The sequence below is a fragment of the Helobdella robusta genome (genome assembly GCF_000326865.2).
Source record: "Helobdella robusta unplaced genomic scaffold HELROscaffold_8, whole genome shotgun sequence".
Classification (NCBI taxonomy): Eukaryota; Metazoa; Annelida; class Clitellata; order Rhynchobdellida; family Glossiphoniidae; genus Helobdella; species Helobdella robusta.
The window spans coordinates 5504487-5525738 of NW_008705459.1; the positions used below are offsets into that span (position 1 = coordinate 5504487).

At 34.5% G+C, this 21252-nt stretch overlaps 5 protein-coding genes across 5 annotated transcripts in view; all 5 read left to right on the forward strand.

Moving 5' to 3' along the window:
* The window catches only part of HELRODRAFT_96436 (hypothetical protein), a 35786-nt gene extending 33422 nt beyond the window's left edge, over positions 1–2364 (forward strand). Inside the window, exons 83-87 of the mRNA XM_009032353.1 lie at positions 10–98; positions 497–575; positions 1388–1568; positions 1688–1833; positions 2003–2364. Coding sequence (XP_009030601.1) covers positions 10–98; positions 497–575; positions 1388–1568; positions 1688–1833; positions 2003–2149 — 642 coding nt within the window. The 3' untranslated portion in view covers positions 2150–2364. The remainder of the gene's footprint in view (positions 1–9; positions 99–496; positions 576–1387; positions 1569–1687; positions 1834–2002) is intronic.
* Positions 2365–2578: 214 nt separating this feature from the next.
* On the forward strand, positions 2579–6974 carry HELRODRAFT_108533 (hypothetical protein). The gene is made up of 11 exons (XM_009032354.1): positions 2579–3067; positions 3359–3456; positions 3620–3944; positions 4119–4426; positions 4586–4758; positions 4960–5182; positions 5344–5433; positions 5554–5780; positions 6004–6219; positions 6333–6516; positions 6686–6974. Exons 1-11 carry the CDS (start codon positions 2670–2672, stop codon positions 6778–6780), a joined length of 2337 nt encoding a protein of 778 aa, XP_009030602.1. The 5' UTR covers positions 2579–2669; the 3' UTR covers positions 6781–6974.
* Positions 6975–7360: 386 nt separating this feature from the next.
* HELRODRAFT_69993 (hypothetical protein) lies at positions 7361–9599 on the forward strand (the record flags this gene model as incomplete). The annotated part of the gene is made up of 8 exons (XM_009031833.1): positions 7361–7447; positions 7699–7899; positions 8021–8058; positions 8192–8270; positions 8555–8695; positions 8903–9049; positions 9280–9362; positions 9488–9599. 8 exons carry the CDS (start codon positions 7361–7363, stop codon positions 9597–9599), a joined length of 888 nt encoding a protein of 295 aa, XP_009030081.1.
* A 1729-nt stretch (positions 9600–11328) lies between these two features.
* On the forward strand, positions 11329–16972 carry HELRODRAFT_108537 (hypothetical protein). The gene is made up of 16 exons (XM_009032355.1): positions 11329–11444; positions 11620–11670; positions 11956–12190; positions 12327–12438; positions 12609–12949; positions 13061–13363; positions 13471–13716; positions 13855–14289; positions 14420–14564; positions 14647–14779; positions 14927–14999; positions 15214–15375; positions 15484–15642; positions 16036–16109; positions 16351–16494; positions 16661–16972. Exons 1-16 carry the CDS (start codon positions 11392–11394, stop codon positions 16779–16781), a joined length of 2787 nt encoding a protein of 928 aa, XP_009030603.1. The 5' UTR covers positions 11329–11391; the 3' UTR covers positions 16782–16972.
* A 1457-nt stretch (positions 16973–18429) lies between these two features.
* HELRODRAFT_165883 (hypothetical protein) lies at positions 18430–21016 on the forward strand (the record flags this gene model as incomplete). Its single annotated transcript, XM_009032356.1, has 5 exons — positions 18430–18492; positions 18769–18894; positions 19153–19327; positions 19732–19881; positions 20853–21016. 5 exons carry the CDS (start codon positions 18430–18432, stop codon positions 21014–21016), a joined length of 678 nt encoding a protein of 225 aa, XP_009030604.1.
* Between the last annotated feature and the right edge of the window lie 236 nt (positions 21017–21252).

A 21252-nucleotide genomic window follows, 5' to 3' on the forward strand; every position in this document is an offset into this window, starting at 1 on the left:
CATTGAAAGGCTCTGGCGGGCGAAGTTGGCATGAGTAGCGAACTTGATGACGTGGCAAGATCACTATTTAACGGCCACATACCTCTTATATGGAGGAGGTATTTCCATTCTAATGTCTGATGGTAGTGTGGGTCTTTCGTTGTATTCGTTTTGCTTGTTTGGGTGTTGGTACGATGGCTAGAGTTGTATCAGGGCCTGCTTCGTTACTTAAGAACTTCGTACGTTCTCTAAGCGTGTTAAGCGTTGATTCGCGAAGACGTAAGAGCGTGTGTGTGTGTGTGTATGTGTGTTTGTGCGTGTGTGTTTGTGTGTGTGCGTGTGCGTGTGATGTGAGACAACAAAAACGAACACAACTAACAACAACAACAGACATAACAACAGCAAACAAAAACAAACACAACAACAAACACAACAGCAAACAAAGACAAACACAACAACAACAAACACAACAACAACAATTGCAACAATCACAAAAAACACAACAACAACATTTCAGGTTAGCTCCAGCAACATTGAAGGGCCTGGCTTCATGGATGGATCACTTCCAATCCAGATACAAACAATATTATTCGTGGGTTCGTTCTTATCTAGTTAATATTATATCCATATCCATTATATCATCGTGTCATCGTGATACATGTGTATCTATATTGTATCTATAGATATACCTCATCTATGTATTCATTCATTGTATAAAATTTTTTGTATGTTGTATGTATTTATGTACGTATGTAAAAATCGCTATACAAATGTTTTTATTTTTAAGCATTGATTAGCATGTATATAATTTAGAAGTTTATTTCATACATAAACATAAAAATAATAATCATCATTAAGGTGTGTATTTGCATATATATTTGTTTGTTTGTGTGTGTATTGTATATACGTGGTTGTTTTACAACAAAGAATACATTGTACATATACAAATGTTTGTATTGCGTGGCAAATAGCTTGATGACATCAATTCCAATTTGGTACCGGTAATTATTTTCTCACTTTTTCGGCATTTTCATTTTAATTTCTAGCTTATATTAATTTTTTTAAATCTGTTAATACATTATTTTTATATAGACAAGCCTTAATTTTTGTCAACGTGTTTCATCACCTATCCTATCTTTCCACCTGCTAGCTAGCCTGTTGTTCATCACAGCGTTCATCACGATATCAACAATTTTTTCTCTTCTTAGCAAACTTCTATATAAACATTTTTTAATTTTAACTTGAAACGCCGTAAAAATGCAAAAAATATATGTTTATATGTATGAATTTTAATTTTTAAATATTTGAAATATCACTCCCAATGAATGAAGTATCTACCTGCCAAATAGAATCAAATTTAATTTAATTTACGGATCCTGATAAATGAAGCAGAGCAACAAATATACAGGTGTACGAACACGAACCGTCGGTGATGTGGTTGTCGGGTCTGCACATCCCTGAATCCTACCTGACCGCTCTCGTCCAAACCACCTGCCGGAAAAACAACTGGCCCCTCGATAAATCGACCCTCTATACCTGCGCAACGTCATACAATGATGCTGATGACGTCAATGAAAAAGCTCATCAGGGTGCATTCATATTATTTTCTTTTTTTTATTATTTATTATTCGTTTGTTCAATTTTTTATCTGTCAAATATTATTCAAATTAAACAGCACAAACATTCACGCATGCATGCATACGTACAGGATGTTTCGTGCACGGGTTGTTCATAGAAGGAGCTGGGTGGGACTTTGAAAGGAACGAACTGTTGAAGCAAAAACCGAAACAGCTCATCCAGCCACTACCTGTTCTCAAGATCATTCCCATTGAGAGTCACAGACTCAAACTGCAGGTTCCTATAATGTATAATCTCAATGTTTCATCGTATAATTTTTGTTTTCGATACAAAATTAATTTTAATAAATAATCCTTGTGATAAATATTAATGAATGATTGCACGAATGATAACATGTTCCTAACTACTCTTCCATCATCATGATCTCACTATCGTCATTACGTAGAACACGTTCCGAGCCCCAGTGTACGTGACGTCATCGCGACGTAATGCGATGGGGGTGGGTTTGGTTTTTGAGGCGGACCTGCAGACGAGAGAGCATCCAAGTCATTGGGTTCTACAGGGGGTCTGTCTCGTTCTCAATACCGATTGATTGCTTGACGGGCTGGGCTCATTAAAGATTGAATGACTTTTGTTTCAACAATTTCCGTGTACTCTAAAACTTGTTATCGCTTGACAGTTATGTTCACTCACAATTTTGTTGCCTATTTTAATGTTTTAATCATGATTTGAATTGAAAATAAAATCTTAAAAATCTCGCAAAGATGAGTTTCAGAATTAACGTTAGCTTGTTTTACAAGTTGGCTCAAATTACACCGGGACTTTAGGCATTAGAATTTATAGGGATTGGTCCTCAAATTGGTTACGTAAGCATATAATACAGGCATTTAACTAGAAAGATATTCAGTAATTAAAAAATCTGCGTTCAAATTTATGACGTCATCAACGTCATCGTGACGTCAGCTGTTGTTAAGTACCTTGCGAAAGATTGAAATTTTTTATCTATTGTTTATGTTTACCGTAGATTGTCGCTAGCTAAACAAGCAGAGTTGTCCAACTGATTAATTGATTAATTAATTAATATTAAATGTAAATGACATTAAATTTTAATTATGTTATTTTTAAGAACGATTGCTTTGTTAATATTTTTTGCGTTTTGTTGTGAAAGTAAAAAAACTAAGAAAATACCAAGTATTTGTACTACAACATCAAAATCCCAAGAAAAAAATCATGATGGGACCGAGAAACCTGGATGCTCTGAATTCATTTACCCTTTTTGGGATCATACTTTATCAATAGAGGAGAGGTTGGATGATTTGATGAGGCGTTTAACTCTCCAGGAGATGGTGGATCAGATGGCAAATGGGGGTGGAGTCCCACCTGATCCGGCACCGGCCATTGAAAGGTTGGGTATTCCGCCATACAATTTTGACACTGAGTGCCTCAGGGGTGTGGCGGATCTCAATTCAACTGCGTTCCCTATGCCTATTGGCCTAGCTGCTTCATTCAGGTCTAGAGTTTTTTTTATTTTAATTTTAAAATTTAGTTAGTTAAAGTTAAATAAAATTTCATTTAGTTAGGCTTGCTGTTTAATTTTTTTAAATTTTTAGTTAATTTAAAATTTTAATTGTTTTGTTTTATTAATTAAAGACATAATAATTTTGTGCTTGATTATTTAGCAATAAACTTTAGCAGCATTTAATAACTTTCTTTTTTTCTTCATCAATGAAATCCACTTAAATTACTGAATTAGATGAAATTGAAAGTTAACACAAGATGCATTTGAATTCTTTCTTTAAAGTCCTGATTTGCTGTATGAAGTTGCATCTGCCATATCAACGGAGGTGCGAGCCATCCATCACAATGCAACCAAGCATGGGGATTATGGGGGCATGAAAGGTTGTCTTGTTTGCATTTCTCCACTCATTCACATAAAAAGTTATCATGTTGAAATATTCACACATTTCATATTCATATGCACCATAAAAACTTAGAAGCCAATAATGTATAGCATAGTAATTTTTGTCATATTAGTAATATAAATGATGACCAATTGATTCAGGTCTGAATTGTTTTGCTCCCTTCATGAACTTGGCCCACCACCCACTCTGGGGCAGATTGCAGGAAGTGTTTGGAGAGGACCCCTTCCTCATTGGCCAGCTGACAAAAAGTTATGTCAAGGGCTTACAAGGCAACCATCCAAAGTACATCAAGGCAATTGCCGGTTGCAAAACTGTGCTGGTGCATTCTGGACCGGAAAACATTCCATCGTCTAGATTCACCTTTGATGCCAAAGTCACATGGAGGGATCTCCAACTGACCTTTTTACCCCATTTCAAGGATTGCATTGAAGCTGGTGCACTCAACCTTATGTGCAGTTATAACAGGTTGTATGTGTGTGCGTGCGCGCGTGTGTGTGTGTGTTTGTAAATGTATTCATATATGTGCTAATCATTAGTTGATAATGATTAGCATTGATAATATTAAAATGTAGTAATACCACAAAGTTTGGTGTCATTGCTACTTTTAAATATCTTGAAACCTACCGCCCAAACATCCAGCATAAATGGCGTACCAGCATGTGCCAACAAATCCTTACTGACCGACCTTATAAGGAAGGAATACAAGTTCGAAGGATTCATCGTGAGTGACATGGACGCCATAGAAAACATAGCAAACGGCCACAAATACGCTCCCAACTATTTAGAGTCTGCCGTCCTGGCAGTCAATGCTGGCGTCGATCTGGAACTTCACGGAACCGCCAACATTTCGTACAAGCTGCTGGTCGAGGCAGTCGAACAAGAGAAGGTTCTCTACTCAACAATTCTCAACAGGACTCGTAAACTTTTTGAAGCAAGAATGAAATTAGGTTCCGTTGTTTTATTTTTTATTTCTATTAAAAGAGATTTTTTCTGTTCATAAATGTTTTGTTTTCAAAGTAGTTTAGAGTATTTTAATTATAAATCAACTCAATCAACTTTCAAATATAACATTTTCCATCTACCTTGTTTTCTTTTTATCGTTGCAGGCTTGTTTGATCCGCCTTCTTTGAATCCATACACTGACATCGACATCAACGAAGTCATTCAGAGTGACTATCACCGATCACTCGCCATGGTAGCTGCCACCAAGAGTTTTGTCCTCCTGAAGAACATAAACAACAGATTGCCACTCGTGGAGGGGTCCATAGATAAATTAGCCGTCAGTTGTTGTTGTTTGTGGTGTGTTTGTAATTCTGTGCTTGCTGCTGTTTTCTGACACTGCATTTTTTTGGGGGGAAAATGTAAATAACTGTAACACACACACACAGGACACGCACACATACATACATACACACACACAAACACAACATACACACATAGACAAGCAGACATAGAGACACACACGTACGCACATACACAGATAATTGGTCCGATGTCTAACAACATGGATCAAATATTTGGGGGATATACCCCGATGGTCGTCAGGCAGTTCACTACCACACCGTACGACGGTCTGAAAATGATGGTTAAGCAGGCCGTTCTCGTTGAAGGCTGTGAGTCGAATGCATGCAAAACGTACGACCAGCCTGGCGTCATCAAAGCGGCTTCAGACGCCGATGTCGTTGTCGTCTGTCTCGGAACTGGTTTGTTGTTCATTTGCGTCGTTTGGTTGGTTGTTTCATTTTATTGGTTGATCAGTTCAGTAATCAATTATTTGATTGGTTGGTTGATGAAATTGGTTGGTTTAAAAATTTTAATTAGTTTTTTTTAAAATCAGTACCGATTAGTTTACTCTCTGATTTAGGACAGAAGATTGAAGGGGAGGACAAGGACATGCCAGATATGAGTCTTCCCGGTCTACAGACGCAACTACTCAGAGACGTTGTATCACATGGTTATTAATATTTATACTTTCATGGCTGTTGCATCTTTACATTAAATATTATTACATTAAAAATATCAGGAAATCACTGTGCAATATATTCAATGATAACTACAATAACAACAACAACAGCTAAAAGTCCTATAATCTTGCTACTGTTCACTGGCTGTCCAATTGACCTGGTGGAATTCAACTACACGCAAAACGTCGGAGCCATCATGCAGTGTTTTTATCCGGCGCAATCAACAGGGGAAGCCCTTAAAAGAGTTTTGTTCAAAAACATAGGTGATAATGGAGACTGGTCGATGGTGAGCCCGTCCGGTAGACTGCCTTACACCTGGCCTATGGATCTTAAGCAAGTTGGTAGATTCGTGGCCGTGCTGCGTTACTATCTCATGGAATATTTTCATCGGAACTTGGTTCGAATGCGTTGTAAATATTGTTGATTCCGATGTAGGAAAATAAAGATACAATAATCGAATTGATTGATTGATGTATGGTTGATAGTTGTTTGTCTGTTTAATGCTTCTTGATATTGATTAATTATTTTGAGTCTTTATGTTGTTTTATTCCTTCTTCCAGGTGCCGCCGATGGAGGATTATTCCATGGTCAACAGGACGTATCGTTACTTAACATCCAGGCCACTCTACCCGTTTGGCTACGGACTGTCATACGCTTCGTTCTTTTATTTTGATTTGTCAGTCTATCCTACTGTCATCAACATCAGCAGTGGATTTGATGACGTCATTAATGTTGGTGTTTCCGTAAAGAATGCCGGACCTGTTGACGCTGAAGAGGTCTTGCCTTATTTGCAGTTCTCAAATTTCAAAGAATTTCTTTTAAAAATACAAATTGAAAGATATGACATCAAATTTGGTTGTTATTGCTATCAAAATTATCATTCAAAAAGGTGGTCCAGGTGTACATATCGTGGAGATTCCTACCCAAAGAAATTGTTATGCCAAACGTACAGCTCGTAGCCGTTTCAAGGCAGATTGTCATGCTATCGGCCGATCGTGCTCAGTTCAAACTGCAGTTTAAAAGTGAACAGTTGAAAGTTTTTGTCGACGACGTTGGATTCACTTACATTCCCGGTTGGTTACGCTGTTTCATGTGACAGTGTTTTACAAACTATTTTAATGTAAATCAATCAATCAATCTTCGTTTTGCGTCCAGAGACCCGGTTTCCCGAGGTAGGACGTTTAATGTAATGTAATGTAAATACTTATATTTGGAATGCATTTTTCAATTGTATTTACACAGGAAAGATAGACGTTTACGTTGGCGGGCAACAACCATTTGATAAAAGAATCGTCAACTCGAATGTGCTTCAGTCACGTATAGAAATTGTCATCTAATATTATTTTCTTTACTCTTTGTCGTATTGACTTTTTACCGGCTTTATTCGTATTTAGTACATTCAGATTGAATGCATGTTTTTATCAATGAATTGTTTTTTATTTGAACAATCGATAAGCATCGTGTTTGTGTGCCAATAAGTAGTGGATTCTTATATTAAATGTGATAAGATTGTTTATAAATGTAATATTCCGATGATATGGGCGCTTTCCTTGGATTTGATATATTAACATCTTTGAATAATTGAATACAGTTAAAAATAATTTACGCAAAATATCAATATTTCTTTTTTTCGATATATATATCTAAATACATATTAAATTATAATTTTAACTTTTGTATTTATTATTAAAATTTTACAATTATATTGGCTTTCCATACATATGTTTTTTTACAACCATAAATATGTATTTATTACAACTATAAATATGTATGTCCTCCGCTATAAATAGCGTATTAAATATATTTAGTTTAGACTAGATTAGACTAAACTTAAACTCGTAGTTTGATTCAGAATTTTACGTTAATAATCAATTAAATAATTGATACGGATAATCTGGTTATTAATCTGGTAAGATAATGGCTGAATGTCTAGGAGCAGCAAACAAACCTACCTGCGTGATAGTTTTAGGCATGGCCGGTTCAGGCAAGACTACGTTTATATCGGTTATTTTTTTAATTTAATTCATCAAATTCATAAATTATAACCACGATCAGAAACTTTTTGATTTATTTGTTTTTTTTTGAATTAATTGAGTTAAAATTTAATTATTAAATTTAAAAATAATCACTGTGTCACTGAATTTGTCATTTTTTTGTATTGCCACCTAGTTTTTCATGTTTCAATTAAAAATGGTTATTTAATTTTATTATTATTATTGAATATTAAATCATCTAAAATATATTTATTTTCCAAGAAATTGGTTCAACATATGAGAGCCTCAAATATTCCGCCATATGCAATAAATTTGGATCCAGCTGTTTATGAGATCCCCTACTCAGCAAACATCGACATTAGAGATACAGTTAATTACAAAGAAGTCATGAAGCAATATACACTGGGTCCTAATGGTGGAATAATTACTTCACTCAATCTCTTTACCACAAGATTCGATCAAGTTAGCTCACAATTCAATTGTAATAATATTTCTACAAATTATTAAATGTAATAAAATATAGTATAATAAAACGTTCATTACTTCAATTGCACTGATTTTTTACTCTTTTTTTTTATAAAAGGTTGTAAAGATATTAAAAAACAGATCAAGCCAATGCAAGTTAGTATAATTAATTACATATAAAATAAAAAGTTAAAATATTTTCATCACTTATAAACGTCGTCAATAGCTTTTATAAATTCAAATGTTTTTAAAAATGAAGAATGATGAGTTAAAATTAAATTCACAACAGATATTTCCTCATAGACACGCCAGGCCAAATAGAAGTTTTCACGTGGTCTGCCAGTGGATCCATCATCACTGAAGCACTTGTATGTCACACACTTTTCCATTTTGTACTCTAGATTTTTGTTTCATAAATCACAAATTTCTATAGTTTTCATAACTTATCAAAGTGTTTTTGAACTTTAATTGATCACTAAATAATGTAATTTATGACAACCATGATCTTGTAAAGTTATCCATCATCAACAGCCCTATACTGGGCATATAATTCTCATAAAATTTATATAACAATTCTAGAATAACATTTATTATATTACTAAATAATTTTTGACTAGTTGCAATTTCGCTATTTTTCTACCTAACTGATTAGGCATCTGAATTTTCAACGGTGGTTGCCTACGTCTTAGATACACCCAGAAACTCCAGTCCAATCACATTCATGTCGAATATGTTGTATGCCTGCAGTGTCCTTTACAAAACAAAGCTACCATTCATTGTGGTATTCAACAAGGTTTGTTTTAAAATATTATTGATTGATTTATTTACCTAATTATTATTTAATACTAAATGGCTTCACTTTTTATAATTTTTTTAGTTATTTGCAGTTTTTATGAAATTCTTTTTTACACTTTATAACATTTTTAAAAGGGTGATGTCTCTTGAATTTATTTAGTAATTAATTGTAATAAACTTTTTTATTCCCTATGACAAACCACAGACAGACATAATGGATCATTCGTTTGCGGTTGAATGGATGGAATCTTTTGAATCATTCGATGAAGCCATCAACAGCGAAACATCTTACATATCAAACCTCAGTCGATCAATGAGTCTCGTGCTAGACGAATTCTATAATGGAATCAAGGTTCTTATATTTTAAAGCATTTCTTAATTCTTTTTTTTCAAAATTTCTTCCAGTATATTCAGTTTAAAATATCAGGGTTTTCTGTTATTCAGGAAATTTTAAAAATAATCAAAATTACAAACACAAATGTACACACGTGTTGAATATGCAGTGACACAGAATCACAAAACATACATACACACACATGCAAAATATGCACATGTGTTTTAATGAATTAATTCATTTGACAGTCTGTAGGGGTTTCATCGTTATCTGGAGCTGGTATCAACGAATTCTTCACAAAAATTGATGAGTGTTCAGCTGAATACGAAAAGTTAGAACCTTTCTTCATCTACTTGCATTATTTAATGATTACATTACATTTGTTTTAATGCTGTATTGATACACAATTTATGTTTAGTTTGGTTTAAATTTAGTAATACCATAAATTATTGTCAGAGATTACAAACCAATGTATGAGGAACTAAGAAAGAAAGTTACAGGTGAAACTCTGAGGCAAGGAGAGAAGCAGCTTCAGCAATTAAAATTAGATACCTCCTCAAGCAGTTAGTTTTAGTAAATTCAACTAATTGAATGTAATTTTTAATTAATTATTAAATTAATTATTTCATTTCAGTACAACCAATAGAAGAAAAATCAGCTAGTACTCCATATCTGAAGTTCGACTTCCAAGGGGATGACGACGACGACGATGATGATGAGGACACAAATGATGTTGATGACGGTAAATATTTTACAAAACTTTTTCAATGTATTAAAGATACCAACCACATATTTTTTTAATTAATTTTCTTTTATTTTACCATTTCACAGATGATGAAAAGGAAGAATACCTAACGTTCAAAAAAGAAATTGTCCAGTTGAAAAATAAAACATAAACTTTTATATATTTGTATAGCAATGTTACAGTAACAGTTTTTATTTGTTTAATATTTTGTTGCAGAATTAAATATAAAAATTAATAAAAAAATTTTTCAGTCATTCAAACTGGTTTTTGTTTTTCATGAGATAAGCCGACAGATATTCAATCGGGTTAGGTGGCCTGTAATGAGCAAATAAATAAATGAGAATTATGTAAAAGTCCTTATAGCTGATGACAAAACAAAATAATTTAACCAATAAAACAAGTAGAGTGTAATAAAAAGAGACTACCTTTCCTTGGCAAGAGCTGACAATGCTTGCATTAAGATAGGCACCACAGTTTGATCAAGGTAGGCTCTGGTTGGTAGAGACTGCAGTTCTACCCTGGGTTTCTTGGCTGGTATATCATATGAGGTCTTCTCATTCTTTATTATTTGCTAGATAATTAGAATCATATGTTGAATGAATCATGAAATTTTAAAATGAAAATTAAGCTATAACACTTGATTGAAGTTAAATTGAACTGAAAGCATTATTTGATGATTACTTCAATTTAATATTATATATTGTCACCAACAATCAAACTGCCATCAGTCATTACTATCACTCAGCTATTCCTTTCAGATAGAATATAAACTATACTATCAGTGATAGTCTCTAGACACTATTGACTATATGTATATAGAATAGACTATCACTAATAAATAATAATAACTAATTAAAACACACTGAATTTTCAGGTAATTTTTAATTAATTTAAACAAGAATTGTAACAACTATCACAGCCAGTAGAATGTACTGTCTATTTTGTTACTAGTTTAATACAGTACAAAAGAAAGCATGACATCACTAACTTGAACGTTTACAGGCAGAGAAAAGTCATGATTTTCGATAGGGGCCGTGTTGTCCCCATTCAGGGCAACTTCGTTGTTGGCTGGCGGTTGAAATAATAAAATAAAAATTGGTTGAAATTTAGCAGATTTTATTATTCAAGAAAGCTTACCAAATTTTTATAAAAAATTTTCAAACATTTTTTAGACTAGCAAAAGAAAAATTAAATGAGTTACTTGAAGCCATGGCAATGAACAACAATCAGCAATGTGAAAAAAGTGGCGTACGTCAAGAAAAGTGGACAGGAAAAATCAAGAAAGTGTAAATCAAGTTGGACATGCTTTCATTGCAACGCGAACAATGCTATAAAACTTCAAATTTTTAGAGTAAATGCATGGGTATTTGAAGAATAAATAAAAATTTAATTGTATTGGATACTTATATATGGTGTATATAAAAAAGATTATTTAAAAAGTAAATTATTCATCGATAAATCTTAGGTTATATTAAGTGAGCAAAATTAAAGTCGATGAAGCGCTTCCTAATTTTTTCAACTCAATTTAATATACCCAAACATTAGCCAGAAGGCGAAATAAAGTTTTAGAATAATAATATAAGTTGTCCGCCGTTAGGAATATATAAACAATTATATGAACCCAACAAATCTTTCAAATCCGGCTGGTGATGCTAACCATTCTGAAAGGTTCACATTCTGAAAAGATTTCCTGATCATTTTGTGCCTGTCCTTTTTTATTAGTTTTGTTGATAGTAAAAATAAAAATGTTTAAAAAAAACCCAACACTACAATGAATAAAAAAAATATTTAAAAAATTGTTAATTACAATAATGTTAAATAATATTTATCTTTTATTTAACAGCGCAAAAATTGAATCTCAATTGACGGATTCTAAACACTCGCCTGAAGAAATGTTAGTCATGAATTCTTCAACATTCATTTTTTTCATTTCCTATTTTAATATAAATTATGGTTTTCTTTACTTAACTAACAAGATTACTTTTGCTTACTACTGCTTACTGATTTATTAAAGTTATCTGATACCATATTATCAAAAGTTAAAGTCATATTTAGAATTTTTTCACTTGAATGATTTTTAAAATATCTCAATTGATTCTGGTGGTGTTTGATGTTTGTTTTACATCTAAATTTCCCCCCACATGTTGCTAGTTAATGAATTCAAATACACCATACATAGGAAACGATTAGCAGCCAAAGAACAGATAACAAAATATTATTACCAGCTGACGGACGGATGTGGCAACAAAGAATGCACAAATCAGTGTTGTGCCTCCTGCCTGCAGTTTAAATATCCTAATTTAAACAGAAATGAGGCAGCTGCCATGTCCCTTGAATTGTTTAAAAGTAGATCTCCACTATGTCCTGAATCTGGCGTGACTCCAAGCAAGATGATTAAAACTGTGGCTAATGAGGTTTTGCTTGCCTGATCAATTTTTTATCATATTTTGTATTTTCATTTAGAAGAATTTGCACAATGTAATGACTTTTCCTATATTAATTTTTATATGTATATTTCATTCATATCTTTTACTTTTTTCATAATTTTAGACAACGGAGCAAAGTACTGAAAACAGAGAATCATCTGTTGACAAGGAGAACATAACTGATAGTGAAGTTGAAAATGTGGCCAAAGAACAAACAAACAATTCGAATAACATACGTCTGTCCACTTTCTTTGTTAACTGTTTCTAATTCATCTATAACTTACATAACTTTTTGTTATTATTTCTCTTTTTAAATTAAATTTTAGAAAAATTATCAATGAATAAATTATTTCAAATGGTGTAAAATGGTAATTACTAATCGTATTCTTTGCATGTTTGGTTACAGAGTTTTTAACAGAAGATATTTTAACAAAAACGATCGAAGATTGCATGAAGACAAACAGATGGACACCTCTGACAACAATCATCTACAACATTTTCTCTGATCCTAAACTACTTATGAACAGTTTTCAAAAGTCTGATGATGATTTCACTGCTGCAAAATCTTCAAAAATATCTCTAAGGACATCTAGCTCGGCTCAATCAAGCAGGAAGGTTAAGAATGGTTCCTCGAGTCATCATGTCAAGGATGTGGATGATGAACTTCGAAAAATTATTGGCAGCGCTGTCGATAGAATAGTTGAAAACTCTGATGACGACGACATTGTTGATTTGGGTTCTGTAACTGTTGCAGATGACTGCAGTAATGTGTCTAATGCAAGTAACAACATTTCTTCGAAAGCAAAATCCTCATCATCTTCATCATCCTCCTCCGCGTCATCGACTACATCTTTTAAGATCTCTGTAGATGTTGAATCATTAAAAAGCTGCTACACGAAGCTTCTCTCCCTGCCTGACCAGTCGACGTACACGGAACCCTTCCAAACAGCCCTACTCCTCCTCTCCAGGAACATCGAGTCGGGGTTTAGGTCGGATGGCAGCAATGGTGGCACTGGCTGTTCGGGATTGTCCTCGTGTTCCATGCTTCCAAACATCTATGCCGTCATCATGGAGATGCCACTACTGGATAGTCTCGAGTTGGTGGAGAATGCTCTGCCTAGTTTCTACAGGACTGTTAGACTCTTGCCACTCCCCTGTCAGGTTCTTAGTTGCTGCTGAAAATTTTCTTGTTCAAATATGTGTAAAGAAAATGTTTGCAATATTGATTTGTTACATAAAATAGCAATAAAACGACAAATTATGTATAGTTGGCACTTGTACATTACTGGGCCGGTCGGTTCAGGGACGATGCAACATCACTGAGACGACTGGTGACGGGGGTGCAACAGATGATCACGATCCGGGTCATCATGACTCCTTGGACCCACCAGGATCGACTAGTGAACGATGATGAGTGCATTTGTGGGGCTGTCATCATGTTGAAACTTCTCAACTATGCTTCAATGATTGGCGGACGAATGGACGATGCTTGGATCAAGAAACAAAAACGAGCTGTGTCGACATCTAAGGAAGATGATAATGCCGGCAACAATAATGAAGACAAAAAGTTGAAAAGATTTCAAAGTGATGAAGACGACGACGACGAAGATGATGATGATGGGGAAAATCCACTTGCAGAGTTGAACCAGGAGGAAGATGTATTTCTGCAGACTTTCTTCAACAGGTCAAGGATCCCAAAGGAACGTCGTAAGGAGAAGCTGTCTTCTAGGTTGGACCCCCTCTCAATTGAACTGGGCATCAGGCCTCTTGATTGTCGACACCCTCTCATTCCAGCTAAGGAATTTGTGAATGAGACCTTGAGTGAAACCATTGAAATGGATAGAGATTATGCACATTATCGCGTTCCCAATGAAACACAGTTCTCCTTCATGTCACATCCATTCGTGTTGACAACAGTTGCCAAGCAGTTGGGATTGTATTTTGACAACAGGATTCGAATGTTTGACGAGAGGCGAGCTACTCTCTTCCAGAATGTTCTGCAGGCTGGTTCTTCCAATGCCATCTTACCTCCGTATCTTCGTCTCCATGTTCGAAGGGACCACCTTGTTGATGATGCTCTTGTCAATGTACGTACCTTTGCTTCTTTCATCTAATTTCTTCATTTTTGTTATAAAACCTTCGAATTATAGTTTGTTTATTACTGAAATTCAATGCTTGCTTTGAATTTAATTGCTCTCGCCAACTGAATTTTGACAGTTGGAGACCATAACGATGAGTAACCCACAAGATTTGAAGAAGCAGTTGTTTGTGGAGTTTGAAGGAGAGCAGGGTGTGGACGAAGGTGGCGTTAGCAAGGAATTCTTCCAGCTGATTGTTGAGGAATTGTTCAATCCGGATTTTGGTGGGCTGCTTTTAAAATTTTTTTTGCCAGATCATATAATCTTTGTTGTTAATCCTTAATTTTCATGCACACCTTTTTAAAGGTATGTTTAGATTTGATGATGAGACACAAACATTCTGGTTCAACGAGTTGTCATTTGAGAATGATGCACAGTTTACTTTGATTGGGATCATTCTGGGACTTGCCATCTACAATAATGTTATCTTGGATATCAGGTTTGCATGCTGGTTGGTTGGTCGGTCGGTCCACTGTATGTAAGTGTCTGATCGTTGTTTGGATTGGTTGATTGAATGGTTGATTGATTTGTTTGATCGTTGATTGAATTGTTGATGAATAGTCAAATGAATCATTCACCTGATCAGATTTCCGATGGTTCTCTACAGGAAGTTGCTAGGGAAGAAGGGATGTTTCGACGATCTACTGCTCGCTCAACCTGTTTGAATATTTCTCAATCAGTTCATTCTTTTTTATTTTAAGCTCAATTAGTTTTTATGTGAATATGTTGGTGTACATTTTCATTTTGATCCTCGTTTTATGCTTCTACAAATGATTATTGTGGCACCAACATTTCAGCAGACGGTATTGATAAAGATCATTTGCAGTAGTGGGCAGCTGAGTAGACTCTTATAACAATTCGTTGAAATTTCAGACTTTAGGTCGTAACTTGACCTCATTATTGGAATACGAAGGTGACGTCACTGACCTGTCCCAGTTTTTTTCCATCAACACAGTAGATGTATTTGGAAATGTGCACAGCCATGAGTTGGTTCCTAATGGAGCGGAAATACCCGTCACCAATGACAACAGAAGAGTGCGTTTTGTTATTTTTTAATATTGTCCACCGTTTTAAACTAGTTTTTAAAAAGTTGCTTTATACTAAAAGATTCATAATTAAAATTTTCTTCTCAACCACTACCAGGAGTTTGTAGACCTCTACAGCAACTTCCTGTTAAATAAGTTGGTGAAGAAGCAGTTCCAGGCGTTCAAGAGAGGCTTCTGCATGGTGACAAATGAAAGTCCTCTGGAGCAACTTTTCAATGCCGACGAACTTGAACTACTTGTCTGTGGAAGCGAGGAGGTTGTCATGATGATGATGATGATGATGATGATGATGATGATGATGATTTTAAGTTGTCGTTGGTGAGGATGATTGTTTTCTTGTTGTCATGATGATGATTATTTTGTTGTCATGATGATGATGAATGTTTTTGTTGTTGTTAATGTTGATGATGATGACGATAATGTTGTCGTTGGTGTGAAAGCAATGTTAATGTTGGTAGCGTCATATTTCTGTTGACTTTACTGACGCATGTTATCAAACTATGGTGTAGTTTGATGTGTACTATTTCTTACATTGTTTAGAATATTTTAATTTGAGTGATGATGTTGCATTAAAGTTTCGGGGCTTATGATGATAAAATAAAGAGATGTGATAACATAGATGAATTATTTTTCAATTCCTGATCGCCAGAATTCTGATTTCCATTCTTTGGAGGAAACAACAGAGTACGATGGTGGCTATTCAAAGGATTCACCAATCATCAAGTATGTCTGATTAAACGTTTTCGTTGCTTCAATAAGGGATGACGATTAATTAAGTCATTTTAGATGATGGTTTTTATAATGGTTAATAACGATAGGTATTGTCGAAACGAACTAGCATTCTTTAATTTTGGCGATTCAAGTGTTTTATTTCAAAGTAATTATCAGATGTTTTTTGAAAGTACGCTAACACCTTTTGACGCAATTCATCTCCAAACACGGAAACATCTAACTAATCTGATAGACAGTTCTGGGAGATAGTTCATGGCATGACTCATGAAGAGAAGAAAAAGTTATTGCAGTTCACAACGGGTTCCGATAGGGTCCCTGTCGGTGGTCTATCCAAATTGAAACTCATCATTGCTAGGCACGGTCCTGACTCAGATCGGTCTGCTGGTTTTCCCATTTTCTTCCAATTCCATTTTTCATTTTCCAGAATTTTTTTCATTTGTATGTATGTTCATTGCCGTGATTTTTAATTCAATTAACAATGTTTTTTGCATATTTGCTTGCTTATTTGCATAATTTAAACAAAATTTCCTCATCATTACCAGCTTACCAACTTCACACACGTGCTTCAACGTTCTCATGCTTCCGGAATATTCCAGTAAAGAAAAGCTGAAGGAAAGGATTTTAAAAGCTATCTGTTATTCAAAGGGATTTGGCATGCTTTAGTCAAAGTCAAGTTTTTATAATATAATATACTAATATGAAATAAAAAGTATTATTATCATCACTGTTGATAATAATAAATAAAAATATTATATTACGATGAAAAACTAAACTACTTCAACGCTAACTATTTTAACATCACTACGTCAACAGCAACAACACCACTACCAATATGTTAATAAAATTCTAACTTACTTTCTCGCTAAATTATAATTTCATGCGGCCACAATCATTTAAGAACGATAGAGCGTTTAGTTAATCTTCTCATGAATGTAATATTAATAATGACTTTCTCAGTTATGTAGATAAACGTGAAATAGGCAACTCTTAACGATCCCTTTCTCCTAGAGACACATCGTCAGGCGTGGCAGTTGTTCTCATTGATATTATTTAACTTCATCCAACGTGTGTTGACGACGTTTTAAAATTGTTAACTTTGCACAAAGTTTTTTGTACGAACGAATGTTGCTTACTACTTTGTCTGACACGGTGCTGTTAGGCAGTGATTAAGATTAAGGTGATTAAGATTAAGGACTGGAGTGGTGACGTTTCTAGTGTTTATAGTGACTGGTTTTTTTTGTTCTCGCATGCATGCTAACGTTTTCCATTTTGTATTTATAATTTCGGTAATAATGTGACTAGCAATTTTCATATCAATAATAACCGTAAAGACACGAAGTATTTATATTTAATTTATTTAATATTTTTTGATTGTTAACATCATTTTCGAGTGTTTGCGTGTGCACCAAGGTTCATTTATACTTGCACAAACTTCATTCAGTTGGTCGCCGATGTCGTTATAATAAAATCTATTTCTTTCGAGTGGCTCGTTTTATCTGGCTTGTTGGAAGGAAATGGTTTTATTTCGTGAGAATAATTTGTGCAGCGCTTTGAAATTTATTTGTTTACAAATTAGTGAACGTCATTCTGCGTTTATGTGTTCAATTGTAAAAAACCGCTTATCGAAATCGAAGCATCATTCATTTTAAAGTGGACCATTTCGTGTTACTTAATTATTAAGTTGATGTTGCGGGATAACAACAGATTGGGAATTTTTTATTCGGATTTCCGATGAACCTTTTGTGAGTTGTAGCGATTTTCTTGAAACGTTACAAGTTATATGAGAAATAAATGTAAGCAAACAAATCTTATCCAGATGGTCAACTAGTGTTTTTTGCCGTGTTTGTTTGATACGTCATACTTCGTTAGCTTATTAGAGATTTAGTTATTAAATTTCTTTAAATCTTCATATTATATTATGTGATTCCAATTGTTCGACAGCTGAAAAATGAAAAAAGTAGCCTTATCCTGGATGTTTCTAGCCGCTTTCCATTTCAGTAACAGTTTAAAATATTGAAAGCTTCCAAAGGAACTAAAAGGTTTATATTTATAACTTTTGTAGGTACTATCATTTTTCATCGAAAATTTATAAGGAATCGATAATTTTTTTTTAAACGATGTTGATAAGACGTTGAACCTGAAACCATAAAATTTAGTTAATTGCATTAAATCAGCTTAATATTTAGGAGATGCTGAGTACATTTCTAAAAGATTTTCATTTATGCAAATCCAAAAATCCTCCAATGTTGTAGTTCTCTCCTAAAGTCATTTCCCATCAGAAGCGTAATTTTCATCAAAGAAATTATTTGAAATGGCATCGTGTTGCAAGGACTTAACCAAGGCTACCAACTGTGAAGATGAGAAGGAAGGCCGGGTTCGAAACCCATGCTGTCCCAGGTCGATGGCATTCGCCGTTACAAGTCCTTGCACTGACGTTAGTTGGCTGCTCTGCTGACCGATTGACTGGCGGGCTGACTGGCTGGCTGACTGACTGGCTGGCTGGCTGTCTAGCTGGCTGACTGGCTGATTGACTGACTGACTGGTGTCTTCAGTGTGCATGAATGTTTTGATGTACTACAATCTTGGCTTCCGGATGTGACCTTGGTATGACTTGAAACATTGAAATTTGACGATATTTGATGAATTGTAGGTAGGCAATCCTCCTTTAGCACGTTCAACTAAAGTGCGCTGTTGCATATCAACTGATTTCAGAAAGTTCTACCACAGGGGTGATCTGCCTGTTAGGGTGATCAACAGCCGCAAGATCCTCTGGACTGTTGGTCACAATTAATTTCCTATCTAGTTGTTCTGCATTTATTTTGAATATTAGCGCTTCGATTAATTTTTGGTTTTTTAAGAGAACATGTTGATTGGAAAACGTGCGTCGTTATTTTGAATGATTGACGATCCTATAAACCTTGCACAACTATGCGCGCATACAAACGCAGACACATGCACAAAAGCAAATATAAAAACGTATGCAAATGTCCATAACATCACATCAGCTCGCTCAACTGCGACTAATCTCATGCAGGTACCTATCGAAAGTTTGGATTACGATTTTTACCTGCCTCTCTTCTTTGACGGACTGGTCGAGTTGGAACATCCTTTTGAATTACTCGCCTACCTAGGAGCGTACGAAATGATTGAAAACACCAACGGCTGCAAAGTCAACCCTGTCCTAAGCAGGCTCATCTTGCCGATGAAAAGTGCGTTCATTATATTTTGCCGGTCTCTTCTTTCTTCTTGTTCGTCGTTTTATGATGGAAAATACACTTTGTTAGCTTCAAAATTTTTAATATTAAATAAGCAATAGTAGCAGTCGACAAGGTGGTATTTGTACGTTGAGAAAAACTTTTAGAAGGGTAACGGTAATTTGATCTTATTAGAGTCATATCATAATGAGAGTGTCAGAGTTTGTAGTAGTATTTGCAGTACAGTAACAGTGGAAATAGTAATAAATGCAGGAGCTGTAAATAGTAGTAGAAGTAGTACAGTAGTAATAGATGTTGAAGTGTAGTAATAGTAGTAGTAGTAGTAGTAGTAGTAGTAGTAGTAGTAGTAGTAGTAGTAGTAGTAGTAGCAGCAGTAGTAACCTGTTGCTTCCAAACAGATGCGCTGTGCACGAGAAACTGCAGAGTCATCATGAAAGTTCTCAAACTCATCCAAGTTATGATCGTCAAAGAATCAGAAATCGGCATTTCTTTGGTGCCGTATTATCGCCATCTATTAGGAATTCTCAACATATTCAAGAACAAAAATGGTAAGTCGGAATAGCTGGAGGGATTTGCAGTGAATGGATTGAATAGTTGAATAAAAGAATGAATGAAGAAATGAAAGATTGATTGATTGTATGAAAAAAAATATGAATGAATGATAAAATAAATAAAATAATGATTAAATTAACGAAAAAATTAATAAATAAATTAATAGTGATGAATGAATTTACTAAATTAAAAAATTAAAAATACTCTTGCTGATTCGAACATAGAACTTAAGGAAGGTCAATAAAAAAATAAACCAATGAAACTAATTGAGATATTGCTTAATAAATAAATGAAAAATAGCTCTAAACCTGTGTCTCACATTTAATGTTCATAAAACATAAAATTATCTAAGTGTTACAAAATAATAATTTGATTTGGTAGATTAGGTTGAGTGTATTTAATACTCCACTCACTCACTCACTCACTCACTCACTCACTCACTCACTCACTCACTCACTCACTCACTCACTCACTCACTCACTCACTCACTCACTCACTCACTCACTCACTCACTCACTCACTCACTCACTCACTCACTCACTCACTCACTCACTCACTCACTCATTTGTTCATTTATTCATTCATGGGTGTTAACAAAACGTACGTGCTAAGACGCATATTGGTTTTCGAATGAGTTATGCCTATAGGAACTTGATAGTGGCAAAAATGGTAGAGTAATTAGATTGTAAATAATTAATGACCTAATCACTACTGCAATAGTAATAATAATTATAAATATAATAATAATAATAATAAGTATTATAAAATATTTTCGAAGAAACGTCTGGCATATAAAGAATATAACACACAGCTTATTATAATCGTAACGTTAAAAAGGGTTGTAATTTGTTGAAGGAAGTGGTTTCTTACGTAGTAGTAATAACAATAATATTAATAATATCAATAATAATAACAATAATAATAATATTATAATTATTGAAAGTAGCGACAATAATTAATTTTGCAGTGACGACAGGCGACTTAATAGAGTTCGGCCATCGCGACAACTTGGGCGATTTGATCAACGAAACGCTGGAGATGATGGAAAGATGTGGAGGCGACAATGCATTCATCAACATCAAATACATGATTCCTACCTACGAGTCGTGCTTCTATTGTTCTAGGCGTTGATTGGTTGCGAATGATTCGATTGGTCGGTTTGTCATTGGCTGGTTTGCAATTGGTTGGTCTGTCATTGTTTGGTTTGCAATTGGTCGGTTTGTTATTGGTCTGTTTATGATTGGCCCGTTTTATGATTGGTCGATTTTTTGTGGGATGGTTCTTGTTTAATTTTGGTTAAACCGTTGGATTGTGGTTAAATGGTTGTGATTAGATATGTTTGCCATTGGTTACCTAAGCTTTATAGG

What these genes read in the sequence shown, in the direction of transcription:
- HELRODRAFT_108533 (XM_009032354.1), top strand. Translation starts at nt 2,670, where the DNA reads ATGTTATTTTTAAGAACGATTGCTTTGTTAATATTTTTTGCGTTTTGT. An exon ending in GGTCCATAGATAAATTAGCC is followed by an intron (nt 4,759 to 4,959) that starts GTCAGTTGTTGT and finishes GCACATACACAG; the next exon opens with ATAATTGGTCCGATGTCTAA. An exon ending in GACCTGTTGACGCTGAAGAG is followed by an intron (nt 6,220 to 6,332) that starts GTCTTGCCTTAT and finishes TCATTCAAAAAG; the next exon opens with GTGGTCCAGGTGTACATATC.
- HELRODRAFT_108537 (XM_009032355.1), top strand. Translation starts at nt 11,392, where the DNA reads ATGAACCCAACAAATCTTTCAAATCCGGCTGGTGATGCTAACCATTCT. An exon ending in AAACACTCGCCTGAAGAAAT is followed by an intron (nt 11,671 to 11,955) that starts GTTAGTCATGAA and finishes CACCATACATAG; the next exon opens with GAAACGATTAGCAGCCAAAG. An exon ending in TCAAGAAACAAAAACGAGCT is followed by an intron (nt 13,717 to 13,854) that starts GTGTCGACATCT and finishes TTGAACCAGGAG; the next exon opens with GAAGATGTATTTCTGCAGAC.